General features: G+C 45.2%; 1 protein-coding gene and 1 long non-coding RNA gene across 3 annotated transcripts; one reads left to right on the forward strand and one right to left on the reverse strand.

Annotated features, from left to right (window-relative positions):
- Positions 1-4,647: 4,647 nt before the first annotated feature.
- On the reverse strand, positions 4,648-9,573 carry LOC148004467 (uncharacterized). The gene is made up of 4 exons (XR_015624442.1): positions 9,076-9,573; positions 8,466-8,539; positions 7,385-7,457; positions 4,648-5,627 (listed from the first exon to the last, which is right to left on the reverse strand). It is a non-coding gene; the product is annotated as an uncharacterized LOC148004467 (long non-coding RNA).
- Positions 9,574-9,674: 101 nt separating this feature from the next.
- LOC148004468 (uncharacterized) lies at positions 9,675-22,642 on the forward strand. Of its 2 annotated transcripts, XM_087559373.1 has the most exons (4): positions 9,734-9,912; positions 13,934-14,033; positions 18,228-18,375; positions 22,024-22,642. In XM_087559373.1, the coding sequence occupies exons 2-4, from the start codon at positions 13,938-13,940 to the stop codon at positions 22,050-22,052; spliced, it is 273 nt and encodes a 90-aa protein (XP_087415499.1). In that variant the 5' UTR covers positions 9,734-9,912; positions 13,934-13,937; the 3' UTR covers positions 22,053-22,642. The 2 variants fall into 2 exon arrangements, with proteins under 2 accessions (XP_087415498.1, XP_087415499.1); XM_087559372.1 differs by lacking the exon at positions 13,934-14,033 and having other exon boundaries at positions 9,675-9,912.
- Positions 22,643-24,897: the final 2,255 nt, after the last annotated feature.

The raw sequence follows: 24,897 nt of genomic DNA on the forward strand, positions 1-24,897 counted from the left end.
CTGCAGTGACCTTGCAGAAGAGAAGTGGCTGGTGGCTTTGAGCTAATTAGCCCAGCTAGGCTTTCATGCTGTGTTCTTTTCCAGACCAAGCTTGGACTTCATCCTCTTAAAGCCACTGTAGGTTGTGGAGCGGTTAGGAGAGAGAGCCGAGTTTCAGGCTCGCTTGAGATTCTTTAGTCATTGAAACAAAACCTTACGTACAGTTTCCACTTTCTTCTGCTTCCCCCCTCCTCTTCATCATAGTGAAGTGCTTCTCTATAGTCTTTTGACCTCTCAGTGCTGCACTAACAGTGGTGGGCTACCACACTTCACCTGGGGACATTTGTAAAGTTTGACCAAATGGTTTCTCAGAAAAGGTTTATCTTGGCGCTGTTGAGAAGCATGTTAAATGACGTTGTAGGCTTGCGATATCCAAGATCACTAATGCATCATAAAATGAACGAAGTCCCACTTAGAGAATCCTTCATTTAACTTTTGTCCTGGGTGGTGTCTATTGAGAATCCCACCTGTTAAACAAGAATCTTTTAATTTTCCTTTCTAGTGGCCCTTTTGGGCTTTGATTCCTCCACCCTTATCAGGAAACCATTAAAACAGTGTCAGATGGACATGGCGACTTGTGCCTGAAATCCAGTGCCTGAGGCAGGGGGATCATGAGTTGGAAACTACCTTGAAATACATAGAAAGTTTGAGGCCAGCTCAGGCCTGGTAGGCCTTGCCCTTCCCCATTCCCTCTGAATTGTTAAATTATTAGATTACATTCCTAAAGCTGGCCAGTAAGATCTATTCCCTTTTAAGGCCACTTCTTCCTTTTGAGGCTGAGTACGAGGTGCAGCTATCACAAGCAATCAAAAGCCCTCTTTGGTTCCCTAATGAACATGCCTAATTAAGCACTTCAGCCTAATACAAGGTTTCCCATTTTACCTTTATAAACTGACAATTGCCTGGGGGCCACCTCTGTCTCCTCTCTGTTCAGAAGCATTCCTTTGTCCCATTTCCGGCCAAAGGACACCACCCCCCAGCTCCCAACCCTCCCTACCCCCCATCTCAGGTTCCCAGTACCTTTCTTCCTTGTCCTCTACCTCTTGTCTTTGTTTCTTATTTCCTGCCCTTTGTCTCTCTGGAGCAAATAAGTCTTGGGGTCCGGTGTAGATCCTTTCTCTTCCCCTTTGCTACTGCCTAGGATCTTGAGGTCGGGAGGCAATGGGTGGGAAGAGTGGGTCCTTGCATTCCACAGACTGTAACAGTTGCTTGCATAATTCTTAGGAACACAGCCAGGCTTGTTTCTGCCGCCAACGGGAAACAATAGGCAAACAGACCTCCTATGTAGCTAGCCAGAATCATTTATGTTTGTTTTTTTGTTTTTGTTTTTTTCTAGACAGGGTTTCTCTGTGTATCCTGAAACTTGCTTTGTAATCTGCCTCCTGAGTGCTAGGAGTAAAGGCGGGTGACACCACTGCCCCACCTGCCAGACTCTAGAAGCCCCCTCTAGTGCTCTATAGAAGGAACGAACAGCTCTTGGGGAGGAGACTGAGTGAGCTCAGGGTTGAAGCTGTCTTGTGTTGTTGCCCTTTTGTGACAGGTGGACTGTTTTGCGCTCTCCCTGCTTCTGTAAGGCAGTCCTCACACACACTCTGGCTAGTAACCTTGATAAAAGAAAATTACTGTTTCATTGCGTTGGACTTCCGTGTAGTTGTCATTTTGGTCCTCGGTGTACACCGTGACACTATTCCTGGGAATACGAACAAACCAGACAGGGAAACAGATCAAAGTAATGGCCAATGAGCTTTATGGGGTTCCTTGCAGGAGTGTGGGTGCAGTGAGCCAGCAGGTTGGGGAGGTCTCCTTTCCAGGTAGTCCAGTTGCTCTGAGCACCTACCAGAGAGCTCAGCCCCTCCCAGGCAGCTCAGCTAGTCTGAGTCTGTCCCAGCAGGCCTGGCTGCTTTAGGTATGCTTCAGGAGGGAAGCGTCTAGTGATTTCGGTCAGTTTCACTGACTTCCTGAAGCTTCCCAGTTATTTCTGTATTTTTTAAAAATATATATATATTTATTTTTTGATCTTAATGAAGTTCCCTAGAGGATAGGATGTTTCCCCGCCCCTTAGAACAGTGTTTTCAACCTTCCTAGTGCTGCGACCCTTTAAGACAGTTCCATATGTCATGGCGACCCCAAACATAATTGCTACGTTGTAACTGTAATTTCGACGCTCTTATGAATTGTAAACATCTGATGTGCAGACGGTCTTGGGCAATCCCTGTGGAAGGGTCCCTTGACTCTCAAAAGGGTCATGAACCACAGTTTGCAAGTCAAGTGTCTGACAAAACTTTTTTCATTCTTCATCTCCCCTTGGACCTCTTGTTTCTTAATAAGTCTCCCACCAAGATGGGAGATTTCATTCTTGGAGAAAAATGCTACACCACAGGCTAGTTCCTTATCTTGAATAAGTAGATGTGTGTGTGTGTGTGTGTGTGTGTGTGTGTGTGTGTATGTGTATGTGTGTGTGTGTGTGTGTATGTGTATGTGTATGTGTGTGTATGTGTATGTGTGTGTATGTATGTATGTGTGTGTGTATGTATGTATGTATGTATGTATGTATGTACTTGAACCTGTGCGTGTCTGTACGTCTGTGCATGCGTGTGTGCATACGTGCATGCACATGTGTAGGTGTTCCATCTGTCCAGGAAGTCATACACAGACAACATTGACTCTTTCAGCAGTCTCTTTCTGAGGACACCTATAGGATAATTCTGCACAGAACCTAAGGCAGTCCCAAGGGCGTCAATCACATGATTTAGAGGTGCTAGAGACTTTCCTAGATTCTAACAACATAGAGAGTGGATATCTGCCCAGCTTTTGAGCTGTTTAAGGCTTATTGTAAATATAAAAGTGGTGTTTCTTTTACCTGGGAACTGAATGAAGGTGAGGTAGAAATCCCGGTTTGGGATTTAAAATTTCTACCACACTTACCTTCTTAATAGCCGTTTGCTGTTTTCTTAGATGAGAATTTTTCTCTTCTTTGGATGTCATCTATCACATGGGTCTCTCCATGTAACACTCAGGCTTCTGGCCCAGACCGCTGAAGGAAACCTTGCTTCTTATGGGAAGAACTATAGTCAGTGAGAGGGAAGGACAGACAAGGAATTGAGCGACTCAATGACAGCACTGTCTTTATTGGGGAAAGACCCATGGGAGTGGAACTGAAGGGAAAATTATACAGATTTGGGGTTTAAAAATATGGAGTTGGAAGAGTGTGTTTCAGGGTTCACAGACTCAGGACTAAACACTGTGAAAAGCAAGTCCAGGCAGCCCTGCCCTGCCGCTAGAACTAACAGACCATAAAAGGAAAGGAATGCAGAACAGACCAGGAGTACCGGATCTGACTCACAGGCCACCTGGCAGGAAGAGATAAGCCCCCAGCCCCCAACATCCAGGATGCCCCAAACCTGCCAATGTGTGTAGCTATACCTCATTACCTCATCATGTGAAATAGCCAATCATATGTGAACATGTCTATGTGCCTCGTTTGAATCCACCAATCCCCGTAACTATGCATCTGCTTCTGTACGCCCGCTTCTGCTTCCCCAAACCCTATAAAAGCCCCATGCTGGAGCTGCTGGGCGCGCAAGTCCTCCGAAGAGACTGTGTGCCCGCAGGTACCTGTGTGTTCCAATAAACCCTCTTGCTGATTGCATCCGAGTGGACTCGGCTCGGTCATTGGGCGCTTGGGACTCCTCTCCGGGGGTCTTTCAGAACTTCTTTAGTTCTTGAACCAGAGAGCACCACTGTTTGCTTTTAGGCTGAGTAGTTATAGAGCAGAAATGGAAAAGAAGGAAGAAGATTGCAAAATTCTTTTGATTTTTTTTTTTTTTTGGCTCACCATTGGCCATTTCTAGGGATAGCTAGGGAAATGAGATGGCCTATTAAAGATGGACAGGGGTACAGAAGGAAGGCCATGTGAGGACACAGGGGGAAGATGGCTGTCAGCAAGACCAGAAGAAAAGCTGGGCTGGCTAGTTTATGTCACTTTGACACAAGCTAGAGTTGTATGAAAGAAGGGAACCCAAGTTGAGAAAATGCCTTCCTAAGACTCAGCTCTATAGCAGTTTCTTAACTAGTGATTGATGGGCCCAGTCCGTTGTGGTTGGTTCCATCCTTGGGCTGGTGAAAGTAAGCTAAGCAAACCATGAGGAGCAAGACAGTAAGTAGAACCCTTCATGGCCTCTGCATCAGCTCCTGCCTCCAGCCTCCTGCCTGTTTGAGTTCCTGTCCAGACCTCTTTCCATGATGAACAGTGATGTGGACTTGTAAGCCAAATAAACCTTTTCCTCCCGAAGTTGCTTTGGTCGTGGTGTTTCAATTGAGCAATAGTAACCTTAGATAGACGCCTTAGAAGAAACCAGCCCTGTTGCCGTGTTTCCATCCCAGGCTTTTGGACTCTGAATTGGTCTCTCAAGGTACTTGAAATTCAGCGATGCACTAGACTGGCTGGTCAGCAAGCCTCAAGAATCTTCTTCTCCCGCCTCTGCCTTCTCAGGGTTACAGGTATATGCCACTCCACCCAGATCTTTTGTTCACATTGGTGCTGGGAATTGAACTTAGTTTCTCACAGTTTTGCTGCAAGCCCTTCACTGACTTAGCATTTTCCCCAGCAACAATCTCACAATTTATTAAAGATGACACCTAATTTACATGTTTAAAAAAGAATTCCAGGCAATCAATAAATGTCTATCACGGCCAGCCATTATCAGGAACTGACACGGTGAGAAAGGCAAAATCTATAAAGCATAACAAAACAACCCCAAATCTGTTACGCTAGTTTATAAAATCATCTCTGTCTAATTAAAATGCAAGGCGTTTATAAAATGGCATGGCCATGGCTAACAGGAGTGAACATGTTGGATTGGAAAGATCGCTCAGTGGGTAGTGCTTCCTGGAGTGTCACTACTGGAGTCTGATCCTCCTGACAACTGTGTGGAATTTTGCTCACCTCTTTCAAATGAGGGGCTTATGATTGAGGTGAGGTAAACACACAGTCACCTGTAGACTTAAAGGGGAAACATGAATTTGGAAGATTCTGGAGGGTCCCTATCCGGCAGGATTGTACATTATCTTTTTTTAATGTTGTAGAAAATTGTAATACCCACCCTGGGTTTCTACCATGCCTTTGGCCATTTAGTTCCCAGATATAAGACACACATCACCTTTATATTTACAATAAGCCTTAAGTAGCACGAGAGCTGGGCAGAGATCTACCCTCTATGCTATTAGAGTCGACTTTCCTGTCAATAACCCTGAGTTGTTACTTACTATGCTTCACCTGGGCTTCTTTTGACTCCAATTGGCCAGCCCTTAGGGTGTGTTTTCTTGACTCCTAACCCATGGTGCTCCTCCTTCACCTTTTTTCCTCCTATGTGGTCTCTCTTGACATCACAGGCCTGGGAACTCTAAAACTTATCTATGTTTCTTCTGCCCAGCTATTGTCCATCAGCATCTTTATTTACCAATCAGAAATAATTTGAGGGCAAGGTCACATAGCCACTTGGGTCTACATGCAGACTCTTTTGCCTCTGGGGCAACCAGATCTTGGGGACCACACTGAGCATTGTAATATACACAGCAAAAGACCAAACCTTAAAAAAAAAAAAAAGCAAACCATTACTGATTACTGGAGCAGATGCTCTGACCAATCAAACTGCTGAAATAAAGGTTCCTGTACTGTAGCTGCCTACGGATGTGTGGAAAGCCCCAGGATTGCAGTTTTGGGGACCGTCAGCTATGCTCATGTGAGTTTTCTGGTGATACAGCTGCTTTTGAGCCTTCCCTGTTCCTTGTAAGTAACCCTTCATCCATACTCTCTTTGGAAGCCCCATTACCAAAACTCATCGGTTTACCAAATTGGACAGTGGTGAGGAGAAATTGCATGGTCTTGGCTGGGGGAACAAAACACAACCGGGCTGAATAGCTTGAGGGTGCAATATCTATGGAGGTGGGGAGTGCCATGACTACCTTTCCCTATGTGGTATGGAATAACGTGCCTTCTTGCTATGTCAGTGGTTACGTGGCTCCTAGAGTAGGTACAGAGACGTGCAACCAAGGCTGAGTCCTCTACCCAGAGGGATCATCAGGGTGGGGACCATGAAGCCGTAGAAGGGAAGCAGAGGTTGGCGGGGATTCTGATATGGCAACCTTTCTCTGCATTGTATGGGATAGTGTGCCTCCTTGTTAGATTACTGGTAGCATGGGCCCTGCAGTGGTGCTCAGAGATGCAATGCAGGCTGAGTCTTCTATAAAAAGGAAGAGTTTGGGTCTGGAGTCTGTGGGGGAAATCATGTGAGGTACTCTTCCTGGGGGAGCATGACTATATGACGGGTGGAGCCCGATTTGTGAGTGTAGATGTCCTAAGGAAGTTTAAACAAATTTTGTTGTCTGCGGGAGTAACACATAAAAAGTGAGAGTGTGGACAGGGCACCAGAGAGGTTGTGTGGCCGCTGCTCTAGATAGCAAAACAGGCCTTATGCTGAGATGGCTGCTCCGTGGGAAATGGCTTTTGTAAGAGAGGATGCAAGAGAGATCATGGTATCTTGCTGTTTCTTGCAGTTGGGGGCGGTTACAAGAAAAACACACAAGTTAGATCTATGCTGAAGAGCCCCTTCCAGGAATTCAAACCTTGGAACCCATGGAAAGAGTCAGAAACATAAAAACATGACACTAGGGCCAGATGAGGGGTGATGAAAGCCCAATGCTAAGTTGTAGATGGATTTGTTTTCAACCAATGTTAGTATTTGTGCCGGGGGTAATGCTAGAAGAAGCTTTGTCTCAGTTTCTCGGGGCTTACAATGTATCAAAGACAATAACCATCATTTGGTAAAAGAGATATCAACAGGTTAAAAGGATTGAGCTTGGCAGTGTGGTAGGTAATTATCTTCCTGTATAAACCATACATGCGTCCCTCCTGGGTGCACCCCAATTGTTCACCTAATAAAGGAGGTGGGTGCAGGCATAGCCCAGGAGGTGGGTGAACATTTCCCCATTAGTCCTAGGCTAGATCAAACAACTCCATTGTTTGTTTATCGGAGGTGACTGGAAATGCATGGAGACTCTGTGAAATGCCACAGAGTGAGACAGCCAGGTAATACAAGCGAGGGAACTCATTGTATGCTGTCTTTGTCCTTATTAACAGTTCACCTTAGTATTGTCTTAGTAAGTTGTCCCTGACTCTTGCTCAGAGAATGAGGCTGTCTGAGCGCTTCACTAGGTCGTCTCCATAACCACGATTCTTTATGGGATGGTGGTTTGGGACTTTGAGGAAAAAAAGTTTCTGTAGAAACTGTAGGGAAAAAGAATCTCGTATATATGGTTACACAAGGCAAACTTTTTAGTGTCTTACCAGTTTAGAGATGCCTTTGAGAAACTTGCAAGCAAGGATGAGACGTCTTTCACAAGGAGTAAGTAAGGGTATCCTGCCAAGGGAGGAATAGATGCTCCATGAAAGCTGTGTGGTTATTGATTGGAACTACCAATGCCCGGGGTCAGGTACCTTCCTCAGAGCTGTTCCCAAAGAGGCCCTGGAAGTACCCCATATATAAAGGCCATGGTTGTTGGCTGTACTCTAGAACCAACTGAATAGTCTGACACTGTAGCTGAAGCTGGCTCACATCTTGGCAAACCATGAACTCTCCCAGGTCGAGCTGCTGTGGATAGGGGCATCACAGAGCCTCAGCTCTGCACCCAGAAGTGGTGCATGCCTTTCTCTAGCTTGAAAGACACTCTAAGGTCAAGCTCGACCTAAACTTGGTCTCCTGGCTCATAAAGCCATAAATTCTTTTATCTGCTGCACCTTGTCATTGGAAGGTGTGTCAGTTAGGTGAATCACCTTTGTCCATGTCCCCAGTCTTTCCCCACCTCCCATAAAGAAGTATCCAATCTTAAAGACCGGGTGCCCATGGGTTATGACAACGAATTATCTCTTCTCTTAACACAGCTTGCCCCGTGCCTATATCGTAACCATTTTCTCAGTCTGGGAGAAGGACGCTGGGCCTAAGAGATACTAGCTGGCCCAACTCAGCTTGGCTGCTCATAGCATCCTCCAGGCCAGGAGCCAAGGACAAAAGGGCTCCAGAGGAGGAGTCAGGAGGCTGTGGGCAGACACTGCTACTGAGAGAAGGTGGCAGGTGGCTGGTGGTGGAGCTGTGTAGGGTCACTACTAGGGATTCGATGGACACTCCTGAAGGCTAATACAGTTCCAGAAGCCAGCTGGCCCAGGGGCTGGGGATTTTTGTGCAACTGAGACGTTGGCCACTTCCTTATGATTTAGCAAGCAGGCTGGAACTCTAACCACTCATTTTTCTCCTCCATGTCTTCCTAGCTCAGTCCTCTCCCTTCTTTTCCCCCTTCTCCCCCCCTTTTTGTTTTCTTGTTATTTTTTCACAGTATTTCTTACCCTCCATTGTCCTGGGTCTCTTACCCACCCTGATTGCCAAAAGCCTCATATTTTCTTCCTCTGTCCACTGTCCTTGGATGTCCTTGTCTCTTTCCTGGGCCTCTGTAAAAATAGAAGTCATGGCTGTGTATATATTTTAACATTCCATTCAGGTTCCGTTTAAGAAAAAGAAGGGACTCCTTCCCCTGCCTGGACCCCATCTGTTCAGGACCCTTCTCAGACCACACTTACCAGTGCCTCTCCCCTTCCCTGCACTTCCCAGCTTTAACCCAACCTGACTTCAGCTCTGTTCTTCAAGCTGCACTCTCCATCCCTGGTCTTGAACCTGAAAACCCCAATTAGGGAACATGCATCGTTTCTACTCTTGAAAGTCTTGTCTGTGCTGAGATCCTGGGCTGCTGGAAGGCAGACTGGGCATCTGGTGGGCAGGGTCTCCAATCCCACAGCCTTCTAATATTGTACTGAGAAAGAGTGCTTGCTGTCTCCCTAGCCTGTTTGGACAAGAGCTTGGGAGATGTTTGGGGACCAGGTTGGACAGACTCTGATCTCCAAGCTTACAGATTCCCAAGTCACCCTTTTACTTAGTGTACCATGTCCTTGGATGGGGCAGGGGTGCTGGAAACATAACTTAGAGTCACCTGTGCTCACAGGAGAGGATCCAACCCCGAGGTCCAGGTGTACAAGCTGAGTAAGACTTTTCTGTTTCCTCTCTGTACCAGGCTAGCTCTGCCCCAGTCTCGGCAGGAATCAGGGATAAATGAATTCCAGGGGAAGAGGGGGAAAGTTGTACTGGCTCGTTATTCCTGAGAGAAAATGCCAGGCTGGAGGTGGTAGGGCTGGCCTGTCCTAGTCCAGGCAGGAGAGGAAGTCAGCTGCCCAGTCATGGAGGAGCAGAGAGCCAGGCAACCACCGAGATGATTGTTTCTGAATAACTGCACCCCTAGTAACTTCTGTGTAATTTAGGGAGGTCTTGATTCTGATCAGATCATCCCTTCCTCCTCCCTCCTCTCCCCTATTTTTTCTCTCATCTTAGTGCTCCGTATCCCCCTCCTCCCCTTGCCTCCTCTTTATCCTCCTCCCACTCCTCCTCCCCCCTCCTCTTCCTCCTCCTATTCCTCTTCCTCTTCTTTCTCCTCCTCCTCCTCTTATGGCCTCTTCCCTGAGTTTCATTATGTCTCCTCCCTCCTTGGTCTGTTGCCAGGCTTCATTGTCTTCAATGTTTAGAGTCTCTGCAGGTCCTTATCCTTTTCTTTGGCTTGGAATTTCATGCTCTGTTTATGTTCGGAGCAGGATGACACAGCAGAGCTGGGACTGGGGCCTGAGGTGGCATCCCCATGACAGTTCCTGCTGTTGGTTCAGCCTTCTGGCTCCTGGCTCACGTTCTGATCCAGGTCTATGCTGCCTGTGAGAACTATCACCACCCCTGTGTTTGCCCTCAGATCCCTGCCACATGGCTTGTGTGCCCTGTGAGCATGGTAAGTGTGACACTGAAATGGGTGAGAGGTTAGAGTGGATGGGCTTTTGAGGGGCCAGAAATGAGGCTCAGAGGAATGGGGTGGGTTAGTTAATGATCTTGGGCGTGCCTTTCCTCCTCACCTCTCTGTGCTCCCACCCCTAGTTTGTGCTGGCATTTACAACTATCTTCCTCACACCGGAAGACACTGAGGAGTTCTCAGGGTGGGATATACAGAGGGAAGACCCCTGCCAGTTCCTCAGTGTCTGCTGCTGGACTTCAGGCTTCCTGGCAGGAGGTCCGGGACCTTTTTATTTTTATTTTACCTTATATTATTTTAATGTAAGCTTATCTCTGTCCTATGGTTTTCTAGTATTGACCTTTGATCTTTCTCCCTAACTGCACATAGGAGGGGCAGAGCTGGGCAACAGCAGAGCTGCAGGTGGACTTCCCAATGCCCCTCCCTGGGCCACTTCCTCCTTATGCTTTCTTCCCTAAGAAAGTCGGTGAGCCCTATCTTGCTACCTGGATACAAGCTCTCCATTCACCCTCTGATGAACCTTCCTTGATCCCACCCTTTACCCTTTGGACCTTGATTTACATCTGCCCTCCCACTTAGGTGGTCTAGCCATTTGCAATGGCCTCAGTAAGGGCAGCAAATCATTGGTTCCTTTCCTCTGGACAAGCCTAAGACAGTGTCCCAGGGGGACTAGCAGGTCCCTCCTACAGGCTCTAAAAAGGGCATAGCCTCTGAAGTGAATCTGTGACACTCTTTGTGTCACTCTTTGAGGGTGGTCGGTAGCCAGTGCTGGTAGGTGGGAGCTGCCACCCTAATGGAGACATAGAGGTCACTTCTGTTCCCCTGGAACCTGCCAAAGCTGGCAAGTCTCTGGTGTGTGGCCCTTTGCCCAGGGGAGGAACTGGAGGTTGTGTAGATGTGCAGAAGGTCGTAGGAAGTCAGAATACCTTGTCCCCTGGGCCTGGATGAACATGCGAAACTCAGACAATAATAAGGGAAGGCTATTCCTTTCACCCTTACAAAGTTCAGACACAGCTTCACTTCAGAGGCTATGTCCTTTTTAGAGCCTGTAGGAGAGACCTGCTAGTCCACCTGGGACATTGTCTTAGGCTTGTCCAGAGGAAAGGAACCAATGATTTACACACACTCACAAACATGCACACACATGCACACACACACACATTGTCTCAACTGCATATTCATGCACATACATACATACTTTCTCACATACACACATGTACATACCTGAGCGCACATGTACACTTACACACACACTCACATGGAGCCATACATCAAATAGTGACAAGGAAACATTCTGAGAAATTTATCTTACTGTGCAGACCTCAGACTCTACTGACACGCAAACCTACATGACAAAGCTTACTGCACACTAAGATATGTATCACCTAACTGTTGTTCCCACTGCATCATGGTATGTCCTCTTACATTCGTGTACATAAATGTATCTAAACATACAAGAGCATAGTAATGTAATAGGAAACAGGAAATCTCTGACTCCATTGCAACCTGGTGATCAAGGTCATCTGTGCAGTGTTTTATATGAAAACATTATAAACAGCACATGATTATGTACATATACTCATGTACACATACTCATACATGTCTTTGCACATAGATAGAATAGAGAAGAGGAAAGACAGAGAGGTATATTATATTGCATCATGGGAGCTGGCTTATGTACTTTTATAGACCAAGGGGTCCCTCGGTGTACTATCTGTAAGAGATCTTGGACGTGATCAACTCAGTCTCAGAACAAAGGTATGAGGATCCAGGGGTGTGTGAAGGCTTACATGTAATGTTGGATTCCAGTGCCTCAAGGACCTGAACTTATGGTGGTTTGGTGGTAGGAAAAGGTGGATGTCTCAGCTCAGGAAGTCAGAGCAAAATTTCCCTTCCTCTCTCTATTATTCTATGGGAATCCTCTGTGGGGTGGACGGTGCCACCCACACTGAAGGGTAGGACATCCTGATTCTGTCTACTGATGCAAACGCTTCTGGATCACAGACACCCAGAAGTCATGTTGTCTCAGCTTCCTGGGCATCCCTTAGCTCAGCCAGGTTGATTCATTAAGTGAACCTGGAGGTAACTGTTCTTTTTGTTCAGGTTCCTTAATCAGAGGAGGGCATAAGGGATGTGACTAAGCTGTCAGGGAAACTATCTTTAGGGCTTTATGCTATGAATGGCCCAATTGATTTCCATTCTCAAACTGTGCCTCCTTGGTATTGCCAAATCTGCAGATACCCATAAAAGTTGATGGTGTGCCCAGTCTTCACACGAGCAGTCTTCCAGGTGCTGTTACGTGGAGGAACACAAAACAGTTGGGTGGAGAACTCAGGCCATGGGGTTCCCAATCCCATGCGTGCCTTATCGGAAATGATGGGCAAATGCCTGCCTTCCCCAGACTCAGACTCTTTATTGGGAAGATGAGATAACGGAGAACCTAGGCTAATATGTTGTTTTGGATTCCAATTGGCATTACTTTTTAGCTGTGGTAACTGAGACTACATGGTTGTATAGCGGGGATTCTAGGTGGGAGCTCTGGCAAGGCTCAGTAATGGAGCATGAAGAGGTGCCGGAGAGAACTGCCAAAAATTTTGTGGGGATGGGTAGGGCTGTGGCATGTGTTCGTTTCAATCTTGCAACCCATCTTTACTAAACTCTTTGCTCCAGTTCGACACCACACCAGCCCCTGCTTGTCCACCTCTGAAATGTTTATCCTCCTTCCAGCTGTTCATGTGCCCTAAGAGAAGGAAGGAGTGGCCATGCTGGTTATGCCCCTGAATCTGTCACACCTGAATATCACCCACTTACCTCTGGTCGTTTAGCTTGTCTGGAGCATAATTCAGTCAATTCTTCTGTGTGGCCATACCTGCTGTAAGATCACGTTTACTTATACATATGGGCCTCTTATATACCTGTTATGTGTTGTACTGGGAACCATATAAAATGGCACATCCTGGCTAGGCTGGCAACCTTGACATTTAAGCATGTCAGGTGCTATTTGAGCAGGTGTTTGTTTTGTCTTTTTTTTCTCTTGTTTGTTACACCTGGCTTCTGTTTGGGGGCTTGCTTTAAAGTGTGGGACACAGGGTTCCTCTGAGAACTGACAGACCTTTCCAGAGTATTGTTTAGGGGAGAACTTTAAGTAAATCAAGTTGATATCAGTGGCCCAGTATGGTCATACTTGGGCCACATATGTCATAGAGATGAACTTTTCTTAAGTGGCAGGGTCTTGTTACTGAGCCCAGGCTGGCCTTAAACTCCCGATTCTCCTGTTGCAACTTCCTAATTATAGATTACAGATGTACACACTGACAATAAACTAATGAGATGCTTTTCATATCTTATCAGAAGTCTGTTTCTGGGGTACACCGAGATCTCTCAGACCATCTCTGGACCATGCCATGACATGTAGTGTCACGGCACGGCAAATCATGTGTGTTGAGTCTGGGTCATGTCATGTTAGTTCTTGTGTATTCACAATGTTTTCCACATTTATATAAGGAGATGTAAGAGATTATTAGGGTAGTCAGATGGGCAATAGGTCCTTGTAAAAGCCTATAGAGTGTTGTTATTGGCTTAAGTACAGTGAACATGTTAGCCTATGTAGTACCCATGTGAAGGCATGCTAGAGCGTGATGTACCAGGTCAGGCTGTGCTTTTGTCTTACTTGTTGCCTCGTCTGGACCCTCCTATTTTGTTCCCCCTTACTGCTTCCTCAGTTTTTCATTCGCTTCCAGTTGTTTTGAGTTTGGAGGGAAAATGCAGACCCATGGCTGGTGGACCCCATCCATTCTCTCAATCTTTCCCCATACTCTCTATGACCCACAATGGTCTATGTTCATGTCAGCTGCTGAGGTGCTGAAAGATGTGATCTTCTTAGTTTTCTGAAACCCTGACTGGGTGAGTATCCATAGGTATCAAGAGTATCCATAGGCAAGGGACACCAGTGGGGGGCAGGGAAAGACACTGTCCTCACTCATTTCTTTGGCTGCCTCATTAGATAAATGGAGCCATCTCTGCCACATGCTGATATCCACATTCCATTTCAACATCCAAAGCTTTATGTGAAGATTTTCAATGACAGCACCAACATCAAACATGTGAGTCCCCTACAATGTCTGTTCTCATCCAAAATAACTATTTGGGTGGTTGTGAACAGAGAATGGATGAAGAGGCTGGTTCTGTGGGGGTCCAGTGTTTGAGGGTGAGTAGGGAATTGAGGACTAAGACCGAACACTGGCCATGGCCCTCTCTTTGGCCAGGCAAATGATCTGGCAAATGTTTGATTTCTTAAGGGTAGCATTCACATGAATATATTTGACCATGTCATCCTCATGACCCTGGGCAGCCTTCAGGAATGTATCTTCATCCTTGACAGCAACTGCCAAGACTTGGGCTCGGGAACCTGGGCCATGGAAGCAAAGGAGGAAGGGCTAGACAGAGTGGGTAGAGAGCCTTCCTGAAGGAGGTGGATCAGAACTGTCAATGAAGTACCTAGGAGGAGAGGGGGAGGGGAAGGGGAAAAGGAGTGGGACAGGAGGGGGAAGGGGAGGGAGAGCGAGAGGGAGGGAGGGAAGGAGAGAGAAAGAGAGAGAGAGAGAGAGAGAGAGAGAGAGAGAGAGAGATCTTTTTTTGAAGTAGAGTTGTTTGCAAACAGATACAATATGTAGATCAGGAGAGCATATGGACCAGGCAATGGGGAGCAAAAATGGACTGAAGGAAGAGGGACCAGCAGTGGTTTGATCACAAGGACAGTGAAAGGCCGGGAAGGGTGATGACTCCTGAGGTCCCCAGGACAACTGTGAGGTGTCTGAGTGCCTGTTAGTCCTCTTACACAGGGTGACGAAGTACTTGAGATGAGAAAAAGCTTACTGTGGCTCCAGGTTTCAGAGACTTCGGTCAATAGTGGGCTGGTGCCCTGGTTCCTTACTATCAGTGCAATGAACACTATGACCAAAACCAGCTTGAAGAGTAAAAGGCTATTATATCTTACACTTTTAGGTCACAGTCCATAATTGACAGAAATAAAAGAAGGAACTCAGGCAGAATCATAGGACAGTGCCTAGCTGGCTTATATAGTCCAGGGCCAACTGTCTAAGATGACCGCCCAGTGGGTTAGGCCCTCCTGAATCAATTCCAAATCAAGACAATCCCCTCAGACATGATTTAGGCAATTCTTCAACCGAGGCTGTCCTGTCAGATGACTGCAGGCTATGTCAGGTTGACAGTTAGGTCAATTAAGGCAATTAAGGCAGCTGGATCCTTTGCTATTGGGCCTGTGCAAAGGCACTGTGTCTTAGCTAGGAGCAGGTGAGGGAGGAGGTTGGGCACCTCATGGTATCTGAAAGTTAAGTAAGAGAGAGGGGTTGAGGAGAGACAGAGAGACAGAAACAGAGAGAGAGACAGAGACAGAGAGAGTCACACCAGACACAGACACAGAGGAGACTGTGATGCCACCATCTCATCCATGACCATCCCCAATAAGTCATTTCCCTGCTGAAACACCATGTCTTAAGAATCTGTGGCTCCAAATGCTCTCAGAGTCAGGGTATCAAGCTTTATTTGATGAGAACGGGTGTGGAGTTATTGGGCCCTTCGTACATTCCTGGTGGGAATAAAGAATGGTGCAGTTGTGTGGAAGATAGTTTGCCAGTTTGTATGAGAAACAGACCCACATTTTTACACGATCTTACAGGCTCACGGGGGGCTGTGTTCGCCACCATGGAAACAGGTGCCTGAACATATATGTGCACAGGGATGCTCACTGGAGCTCCATATGGTTTAGGTTTCACATGGTTGCTACCAAAAGCCTGACAGAAGTAGCCCAAGGGAAGAAGGACTTACTTGACACGATTGTAGTCTATCATTGTGGGGAAGGCATGAAATGGGAATGTGAGGTGATATAGTTAATATAGTCTGCATGGAAGCCGAGACCTGGTCTGGAGGTGAAATCAGGTATAGTCTCTGAAGGCTGGTGATTCATGACCTACTGTTATCAGCCAGGTCCCATGTCCAAACAAATCCATTTCCTTCAATACAGTACCACAAGCTGAAGACCAAGTGTTCAATCATGAGCCTATTGGGTATTTCAGATTCAAATTATAACACCAGTGCCCTGAGCCCCAGAGTGGCTGCAGACTCTTTATTGCAGTACACGGGACCTTGTACCAGCCCTGAGTAGGTCAAAGACCTATGCCCCACTCTCCCTGTCTAACCCCAGGCTACCGCCACACCTTGAAACTTTGTGACATGCATACTCATGTGAGTTACCTGCCTTGGCTACTCAATCATGAGTCAGCACTAACTCTCTCCAGCACCAAATCTGGTGCAACATCGGAATCAACCTAGTGTAGTGAGAGGGAATAGCACAGATTTATTTATTTATTTATTTATTTATTTATTTATTTATTTATTTATTTATTTTTAAAAGCACGCTTTGAAAGCGCTGTAGATAATGTAGAGGCCCTTTGGGATGTGTTGGTGGTATAGATGGATGGAGTTGGAAGGCATAGGTAGAGGAGTTCGATATGATCATGTTTCATTATACACATATATGAATGTCTCCAGAATAAAGGAAAACTTAAATAAAAAATAAATTACATGTAAAAGGTTTGTTGTGGGTTTTTTTTGTTTTTTTTTTAAGATGAGGAGTTGGAGAAAATTTTTTCTGGGTACTTGAAAAGAAAACATGAATGTTGAGAAGGAAGTCTATGTAAATGACCTTCAAGGAGGTCTATGTAAATGACCTACCACCTCCTGGCACAAGGCCATTAGCACTTTTAACCTTTTGACTCTCTGGCCCACATCCACATTCAGTAGAATTTTATTTCTTAATAGATTATCTGTATTTTCTACTATACCATCCATTATGTCCCAGGTCCAATTCTTTGTTCTGGGAAATAGGAATCTAGAAATCTGACCAGAAATCTGGTTTTTAGGCTCTAATCTGCACATGTAATAGTTCAGTCCTTTGGATGTTACTGGGTAAGGTTCTTGGCACAGCTTCTAATCCACAATTTCTACAGGTGAGTTTTGTACACTTGTTAGTAAACAATTGCCTTTGGAATAGAATATTTGCCAATCACACACAAAAAAGAACCTTCCCTAGGTCTCAATTTCTCTTTATTGTTTGAGAATTGAATGTATGTATGTATGTATGTATGTATGTATGTATGTATGTATGTATGTATTTTTGAAAAGCCACCCACATTCCCTTCCCTCCAATTCCTCACCGATACCTGCCCCAGTTTTCCTCTCATGTAGTTTTTCTTAAACCCACTCAGTCTGCTCAGTTCTGGTTGTACATGCAGAGGTGTGGTGCCCACCTACTGTAGGGCACGGATAGACTTTTAGGATCACATTCCTGAAGAGAATTGGCTTTCTCTTTCCCAGGGGTCTTCAACTGCCAATAACCTCTCAGCTAAGGGGTGGGAACTTGTAGGCCCCTCCTCCACCCATGCTGAGACTTTCCTTTGACTTGATCTTGCCCATGAGGTCACAGTTGCTGTGAAGTCAAGTGTGCAGCATCAGTCCTGTAAACAAGGTCCATTGCCCTGTTAATCCTGCAGGGTGAGAGTAAGGCCACTACTACAATTTTAGGCCAAATTTAAAGCACGTTTGATTTCATTGGAATGCACCCAAGAGCAAGCTGCTTTGTAGCGTAATGGATATTAGGGGGTACTGAATGTCCCTTTTCCTGCTCTGAACACACCTTAAAGTCTGTTTAGAATTGGGGTGGTGAACGTACAGAGAGTGGAGAAATGCGGATCTGTGGGACCCTGAAGCTGCGATACAGATGCCTGAGTCATTTTTAAAACAAGCCTAGGACTACTCGTCACTGTCTGCTGTGGGACATGTTGGTCTGCAGGTGGAGAGAAGGTTTCATGTTTCTTGAGAGGATTGGGAATAACAATAATACTAAGGAGATAATACAATTCCTTAATTATATTGATATGATAATATTAATATAAGAATGTAGAGGGCCGCAATAACATTCGCCACCACTAGATGGCGCTGGATTCCACTGCGCCCCACGTGGAAGGCCAGGATAGCCTCCGCCATTACAAGATGGCGCCAGCCTTCGCTGCGCTAGCCGGACCCCCTTTCAGGAAGTTAACTGTGCGCATGTGCAAGAGTGCCTTCGTGCCAGGTCTTTGCCCACTCCGGGGCGTGCCTGTGAGATCATGGGTAAGCAACCAATCAGGCGTGGACACGCCACATTAGGGTGTATATAAGCAGCGCCATTCTGGGGCTCGCTCTCTCCTCTTCAAGATGTAATAAACGCTTTGCTGCAGAAGGATCCTGGTGTCTGCGCGTCGTTCTTGCTGGTGAGACGTTGGGCGCGCGATATTTGGTGCCGAAACCCAGGACAAATGCCACACCATCGCCGGCGCCGAGGAGAGCCTCCACTCGTGGAGAGGGTCCAGAACTGCAGGTCGAGAGGTAAGCTCTGAGAGGCATGTTTGGTCTTGATACAGCATGTCAGAAACAGAGCGGGATGAAAGATTAAAGAGCTCAAAGAGAAAAGGTGCACATAAGAAAAAAGGCCCTTCCAAGGACTTCAGATCGGAGGAAGCGAGAGATAGGGGAAAGGATGCCCCGGGAGAGAAACAGGGAAAGGAGGAGAAAGCCCCAAAAAGGAAAAGCCTTTATCCGGTAAAGGAGTTAGAGGCTTTGGGCTTGATAGTTCAGAAACAGACAAGCTTAGCCCCTCTGAGGAAGAGGATTTAGAAGATGAGGCAGCTCGCTATGAAGAAGAAAGATATGGGCCTAGGTGGAGAGCCACTGTGAAGAAACCGAAAGTTATAGATCCTTCGTGGACAAGGCTGGTAATTTTGTTTATTTTTTTCTTTGTGTGGGAAGCCGTTACAGCCGTTAGAACAGGTCAGAGGGTCCTTGCAGAGCAACAAGAAAGTATGTCGGAGGGAGAAAAGGTCTCAAAAGAAAAAAAGAAAAGAAAAGGAGATAAAAGGAACACAGTATTTTGGGAGAAAAAATTTTGTCTTTGTGCTGGTAAAAGGCGTGATTAGGCTCTATAAGCTTTGCAGAGTCATACTAATTAGACTTGATAGAGGCAGACCGCCTGAAAATTTATTCAGAAGAATCAAACAAAAGGACATCTCAATGCCCATGCACAGCTTGATGGAGTTAATGTAATTGGGTTGTGAGTAAAAATACTCAGGACTGTGTTTCACTTCCATACCATTTGTGAATGTCAGTCGTGCTGCTCAGATAATATATCTCAGTATCTTACAAGAATTGGGTTTCAACATGTTGATGGACTAGTTCAGGAATTGAGACAATCCATCGTCCATATCGACTCCACTCGAGTGGATAGACACCATGAACACCATCTGGTTTCTTCCCTCTTTGTCTATTGTCTGTCCCTGGTGCACCAGGATGTCCCCATGTCTGTCAGTTTATGTCTGTGGTTCTTGTTTCTCGTTGTTTAAATGTTTTATGTTTCATGTTCAAAAGAAAAAATGTAAAAACTTTATCTGCTGGTCGTTCACACCTTGACTTGGTTTTAACTCGTTTCAAAAAGGAACAAATGAATAAAAAACAGTTTCAATCAGGCCTTTAGAGCCCTACACCTGCAGCCAGGAGTTTAGGTTAGCTGGAGAAGCTGCCCAGAGGCTAAGCGTCTGCACGAGCTAATCTTAAAGGGGCCAGCAGCTTCTCAACTTCTTTGGTACAAGAGTTGAGAGCTGTTTCTCTTAGAGAGATCCCTGACTTATTATTTGACTCAACAGGTGACAAGGTGCTTCTCTTAAAATCATAGCTAAAAAGGTAAAAATGGTGTTTGGTCTAAATATTAAAGATATGTGTAGCCACTTCAATTTTGTTTCTCATTGGTTTTAAATGTATAAATATGCTCTACTTGCCTTGGTTATGGACCATTGGCTTTCAAGTTATTGGATACGGTTAAAAGGGTATAATATTGGTAACAGAAAGTCGACATAAAGCTGGTAATCTGGATGGAGTCATTCTAGATAACATGTGACATGGGCCAACCTAGGGAAACAGGTCTAAATTGAGATAATATTTTTATGGAACTCTTATTCTAGAAACCAGGCTTCTAAAAGAATTTAGGACATTGTCTCTTTGTTGAGGTATTGGAGACTGCACCATCCTGTGTTCATATATAAGAACTGGCAGTCAAACTTTGTATCTGTATTTTAATGCTAATTCCACTGCCCCAAGAACAGTTGCCTAGCGAGTTTTGCTTTCCAAAGTTGTGGTTTGCCCTAAAGCTATCGGTATTTTTATGCTAATTTCCACTGCCCTAAGGACAGCTGCCTAGTCACATACTCAGAACTCAGGTGACCTTCCAAAGTTGTGGCTGTGTTCTGGTGTTACAAAGAGAACTTAAAAATTGTGATTAAGGATTGCCAGTGTTACATTGACTAACTCAAACTTATTTTTAATTAAGGAAAAATCAAACAGGTAGAGATTGTTACAAGATTTACAAAGGATTGATGAGGTTTTGGAACTTGTGAGAACATTACAGCCAGTTTACTTACTCCAACTGCCATTTCAGGATAGATTTAGAGGATTGCTAACAGCCTTATATTAGGTAATTTTGTTGCTTCTTCAGTGTAAGAAGTTAGAACTTAAATCTTTCAATGTATATGGAAATTTTTACTACAAACCTTTGCTCTCAAAATGAGCCTTGTTATTTGGGGAGTAGCTGTTACACTACTCCAGATAAGAATATTTGAAGCAAAAAAAAAAAAAAAGAATATTTGAAGCTAATTTTAAGCTTCTAAAGATATGTTTATTGGCTAAGTACCTCACCCTACCAGAGGACTTAGGTCTTTGTTATGCACATTGGAGATAAAGCTTCAGCTGTGTTAGTACAGAGTTGTAGACTGGAGTCATGGAAGTATTTTGAAAAGAAACCTGATAAAACATATCTTATTCCAAACAACAGTTAATTGGTTATTACAAAATACTGATATTTGGCCTATTACATATACAAATTTTTCAGACAAAATTGATAATTTTTACTCTTTACATGCTTTTGTACTTCCTGTATATTTGTGCATACAACCCATAGGAAATGCGCTTACTGTATTTATAGGTGGTTCATCTAATGAAAAGGCTACATGTATGACTGGATCACTTGTTTGTTCTCTTGAGTTTCTATTGCTTCAACACAGATTATTAAATTCCGGGCTTTAGCCACTGTTTTTATAATGTTAAAAAAAATCAAGCTTTCAGTTCACATACTGATAGCCAATGTGTGGCTTGTGGTTTACAATTGATTTCAATTACTTAATGCTTTACTAGAGGCAAGTTTTCTACATGAAATCAGTGAGTGATGATTTCAGTGTAAATTGTCTGACAACTCACTATCCTTTCAGTGCTCTGGCTCAGACAACTAAACAAAACCATAGACCCAGCTCTTTAAAAATGGTAATGGAGTTGATAACACACCCTCACGAAAAGAGGAAGACTCCATATGCTTACTTTCAACTCCCAGCCTCACCCTGCCAGCTCAGGGATTTCTAGTAAGACTGAATCTGGAAAATATTTACAAGATTCGACATTTCTAATTAATGCTTATGTTTAGGTAAATAAAGTTTGTGAGGTGCTAGAGAAATGGCTTAGTGGTTAAAAGCACTAAATACTGTTCCTTTATAGGACATTTAAGAACTCAAACTGGATTGCCTGGGCTCTTTAGCAAGGGAGGACAAGATACCAGACAGATTATAGTCCTTACATAAGAACAATTAGTGAAAAAAATCTCATTCTTTATATATCCAATACAATTATGCTGGAGACAATAATTTGGTATACAAGTCAATTTATAAATGCAAATGCTCAGTGTCCTCAATTTAATCCTCGAGTACTTACCTTAATAAATAATATCTTTACTATATCTTAATAAATAAATAGGGGGAGTTATCCCTGTAGGCTAAATAATGCTCCTTTTATTTCAATTTTAAAGTTTTGGATGCCAAAGTTTATGGCACCCTACAACTAGGCGTACTTCTGCCTAGGTGAAATAGAGAGATCCACTTATTGACATGATCCTGTCCAGATATTTTATATGGGGAAGAGGGAATGTTTGTGTTTTTTCTACAGGATGCTACAAGAGTGTGCCAGCTGCCTGAGTGGTTGCTGAGACTTGCTGATCCTGGTTGCATAAAGATTCAGCTCTCCTGGTTCGGGTCCTTGGAGTCATTCCTCTGCCCTGAGAGGAAGATAGAAGATTCCCCTTCATCCTTTGTCATCACAGAGATTTTGCCGTTGCTGCAGTCAGTGTTACCGCTGCGTGTGTCCTGTCCCACTATGGCCTGCTCTCTGTCCCTCTGTACACTGCTGCTTGCTGGGGAAGACTGGACTCCAGCCGTTGTTGCCCCCTTCATTTTCCCTGGTGACTCTTCCTGCCTTAACTGGTCATTTTACAGACTGTAGCTTTACAGGAATGCTACCTGCGTAAAGCTACAGTGGACTGGGGAACTCTGTCCTGGTTATACAGATCTCAGAAATGGTTCCATTGTCTGCTGGTTGTTCCAGAGAAAAATGACTGATCCTGAACTGTCCTGGAAAAGACCTTGACACTTTCGCTGCTATTGTAGCAGCCATTACTGCTGCAGACATTGTGTCTGCAGTGTCTGGAGTTATCCTCCCCCAATCTATTGTTAGACAAGTACAGTGGGTGAACTTTCTGGAGTAGTTACTAACAATTGGGAATTCTAAATTTTATTATAGGAGCGGCTTGACTACGGCCCTTGGTGGTAACAGCTGAGGAGGACCAAATGAGGTGCCCATCACTTATCGGGAGTGGCTCTGTTTGGTGCAGCCCTATGCTGTGGATCAGTGTTCATACTATGGTTGGTTTGCAAACTCAGATCTCAACAGAAACGTGACAAGGCCGTTATCACTCAAGCACTTGTGGCCATTGTACTAGGGGCCTCCCCTGGAATTTGGTTATCTTGCTCAGGACTCTCTCTGTATCTGAGTTCTCTGCTCCTGCACCCCATGGATCTGTGGATCCATTGCACTGGGATGAGAGAGACTCAGTGATCCTTTGATCAGCCCTTGCACATCGCTGAGGTTTCCTCATTGCACGCAATAGGGTGATCATGACTGCTATAAAAAAAATTATAAATTATAAGGGTGAGATGTAGAGGGCCGCAATAACATTCGCCACCACTAGATGGCGCTGGATTCCACTGCGCCCCACGTGGAAGGCCAGGATAGCCTCCGCCATTACAAGATGGCGCCAGCCTTCGCTGCGCTAGCCGGACCCCCTTTCAGGAAGTTAACTGTGCGCATGTGCAAGAGTGCCTTCGTGCCAGGTCTTTGCCCACTCCGGGGCGTGCCTGTGAGATCATGGGTAAGCAACCAATCAGGCGTGGACACGCCACATTAGGGTGTATATAAGCAGTGCCATTCTGGGGCTTGCTCTCTCCTCTTCAAGATGTAATAAACGCTTTGCTGCAGAAGGATCCTGGTGTCCGTGCGTCGTTCTTGCTGGCGAGATGTTGGGCGCGCGACATAAGAAAATAATACTTCATTAAGAACTCTTATTAGTAGTTCAGTGTGAGAGACTATATGTATGTGTTTGTATGTGCATGTGTTGAGTGTGTGCCTTTGTGCATTTGTGTGCATATGTGTGTTATATGTACATGAAGGGAGGTAATTGTGTATAGCCCTAGAGAGGTTTTTATGTATGCTGTGTATATGTGTGTGTGCATGCCCTGTGTGTGTGAGGTGTGTATGTGTGTGTGTGTGTGTGTGTGGTGTGTGTGTGTGTGTGGTGTGTGTGTGTGTGTGTGGTGTGTATGGGTGTGTGTGTTGTGTGTGTGTGTATTGTGTGTGTGGTGTGTGTGTGTGTATTGTGTGTGTGGTGTGTGTGTGGGGTGTGTGTGTGTGTGTGTGTGTGTGTGTGTGTGTGTGTGTGTGCACGCACAGGGCTGTGTGTATCACTGGAGCTGCTGTTGGAGCTTTCTGGCCTTGTTCCCAGGCCAGGCCTTGGCAGTGAAAACTCCACATTCCACATCAACAGTCTTTGGAGTAGCTTGGTATACTTTTCTTCTTACCTAGCTACCTCCCAAAGAAATGAGGCTGGACTGTTATAGTTATTTATCAAACCTTAAGGGCAGAACAACTGAGCAATATCACTCCAGTTCACTTCTCTAAGCTACTCTGCCTAGTCCTAGCTGGAATCCCTGAAATGCTCACATTGTATGGTTCTCTCTCTCTAGCTGCTTCCCTGTTTTCTCTCCTGGATTCTCTCCTTGAGGCTAATTCACATTTCCTTTCTCCCCTGCCCCATTCCCTGGAAGGTAGGGAAGGAAGTCCTGCCCTGTTCTCTCCCCTGCTCAATTATTGGCAGATCAGCTTTTATTGACAAACCAGGGAATAATTCAGGAGCAATAGTTACACAACATTGAGACAGGAGATACTTAGAATAAGGATTGCAAGTAGATATGGGGGCACAGAAATCAAGATTTGAACTGCACAATGCACAGTAACATACTTACAGGTTCCAAGTCCACAGGGGTGGGTGTGGGCAGATAAACGCCCACATTCCTTTGGTTTGGGCGGGATGATTAAGAAGCATGCTCAGTACTGCGTCTCCAAGAGCCCCAGCTCCCACCAAGCTGAGCCAGTGACCACAGTGCACACCTCCCTCAGCAGGCAGCTTTGACTGTTGTCTCCTCTTTCCTTTCCAGGTCTCCATAAAGCTGCTGGTGTTTCTCGGGATCGCCTTCTAGAGAGATGCATGGCAGTTGAGACTATGTCTTATGGTCACCTCCAAAAGGAGAGTTTGAACTCCAGGGAACACAAACTAAGACACACGTCAGCAAGCTCCAGCATCCTCACCTCTATTCCATCAAGGCCTAGTTACTGAGGAGTGGAGGGCCAGATGGGCAGCTTAGATGCTCAGGGTCATAGGACTGATGAGTAGCAGAGCCTCACTTTGTCAGATGTCCAGAGCTTTCATTA

This window comes from Rattus norvegicus, chromosome 7 (assembly GCF_021556685.1).
Source record: "Rattus norvegicus strain SHRSP/BbbUtx chromosome 7, alternate assembly SHRSP_T2T, whole genome shotgun sequence".
NCBI lineage: Eukaryota > Metazoa > Chordata > Mammalia > Rodentia > Muridae > Rattus > Rattus norvegicus.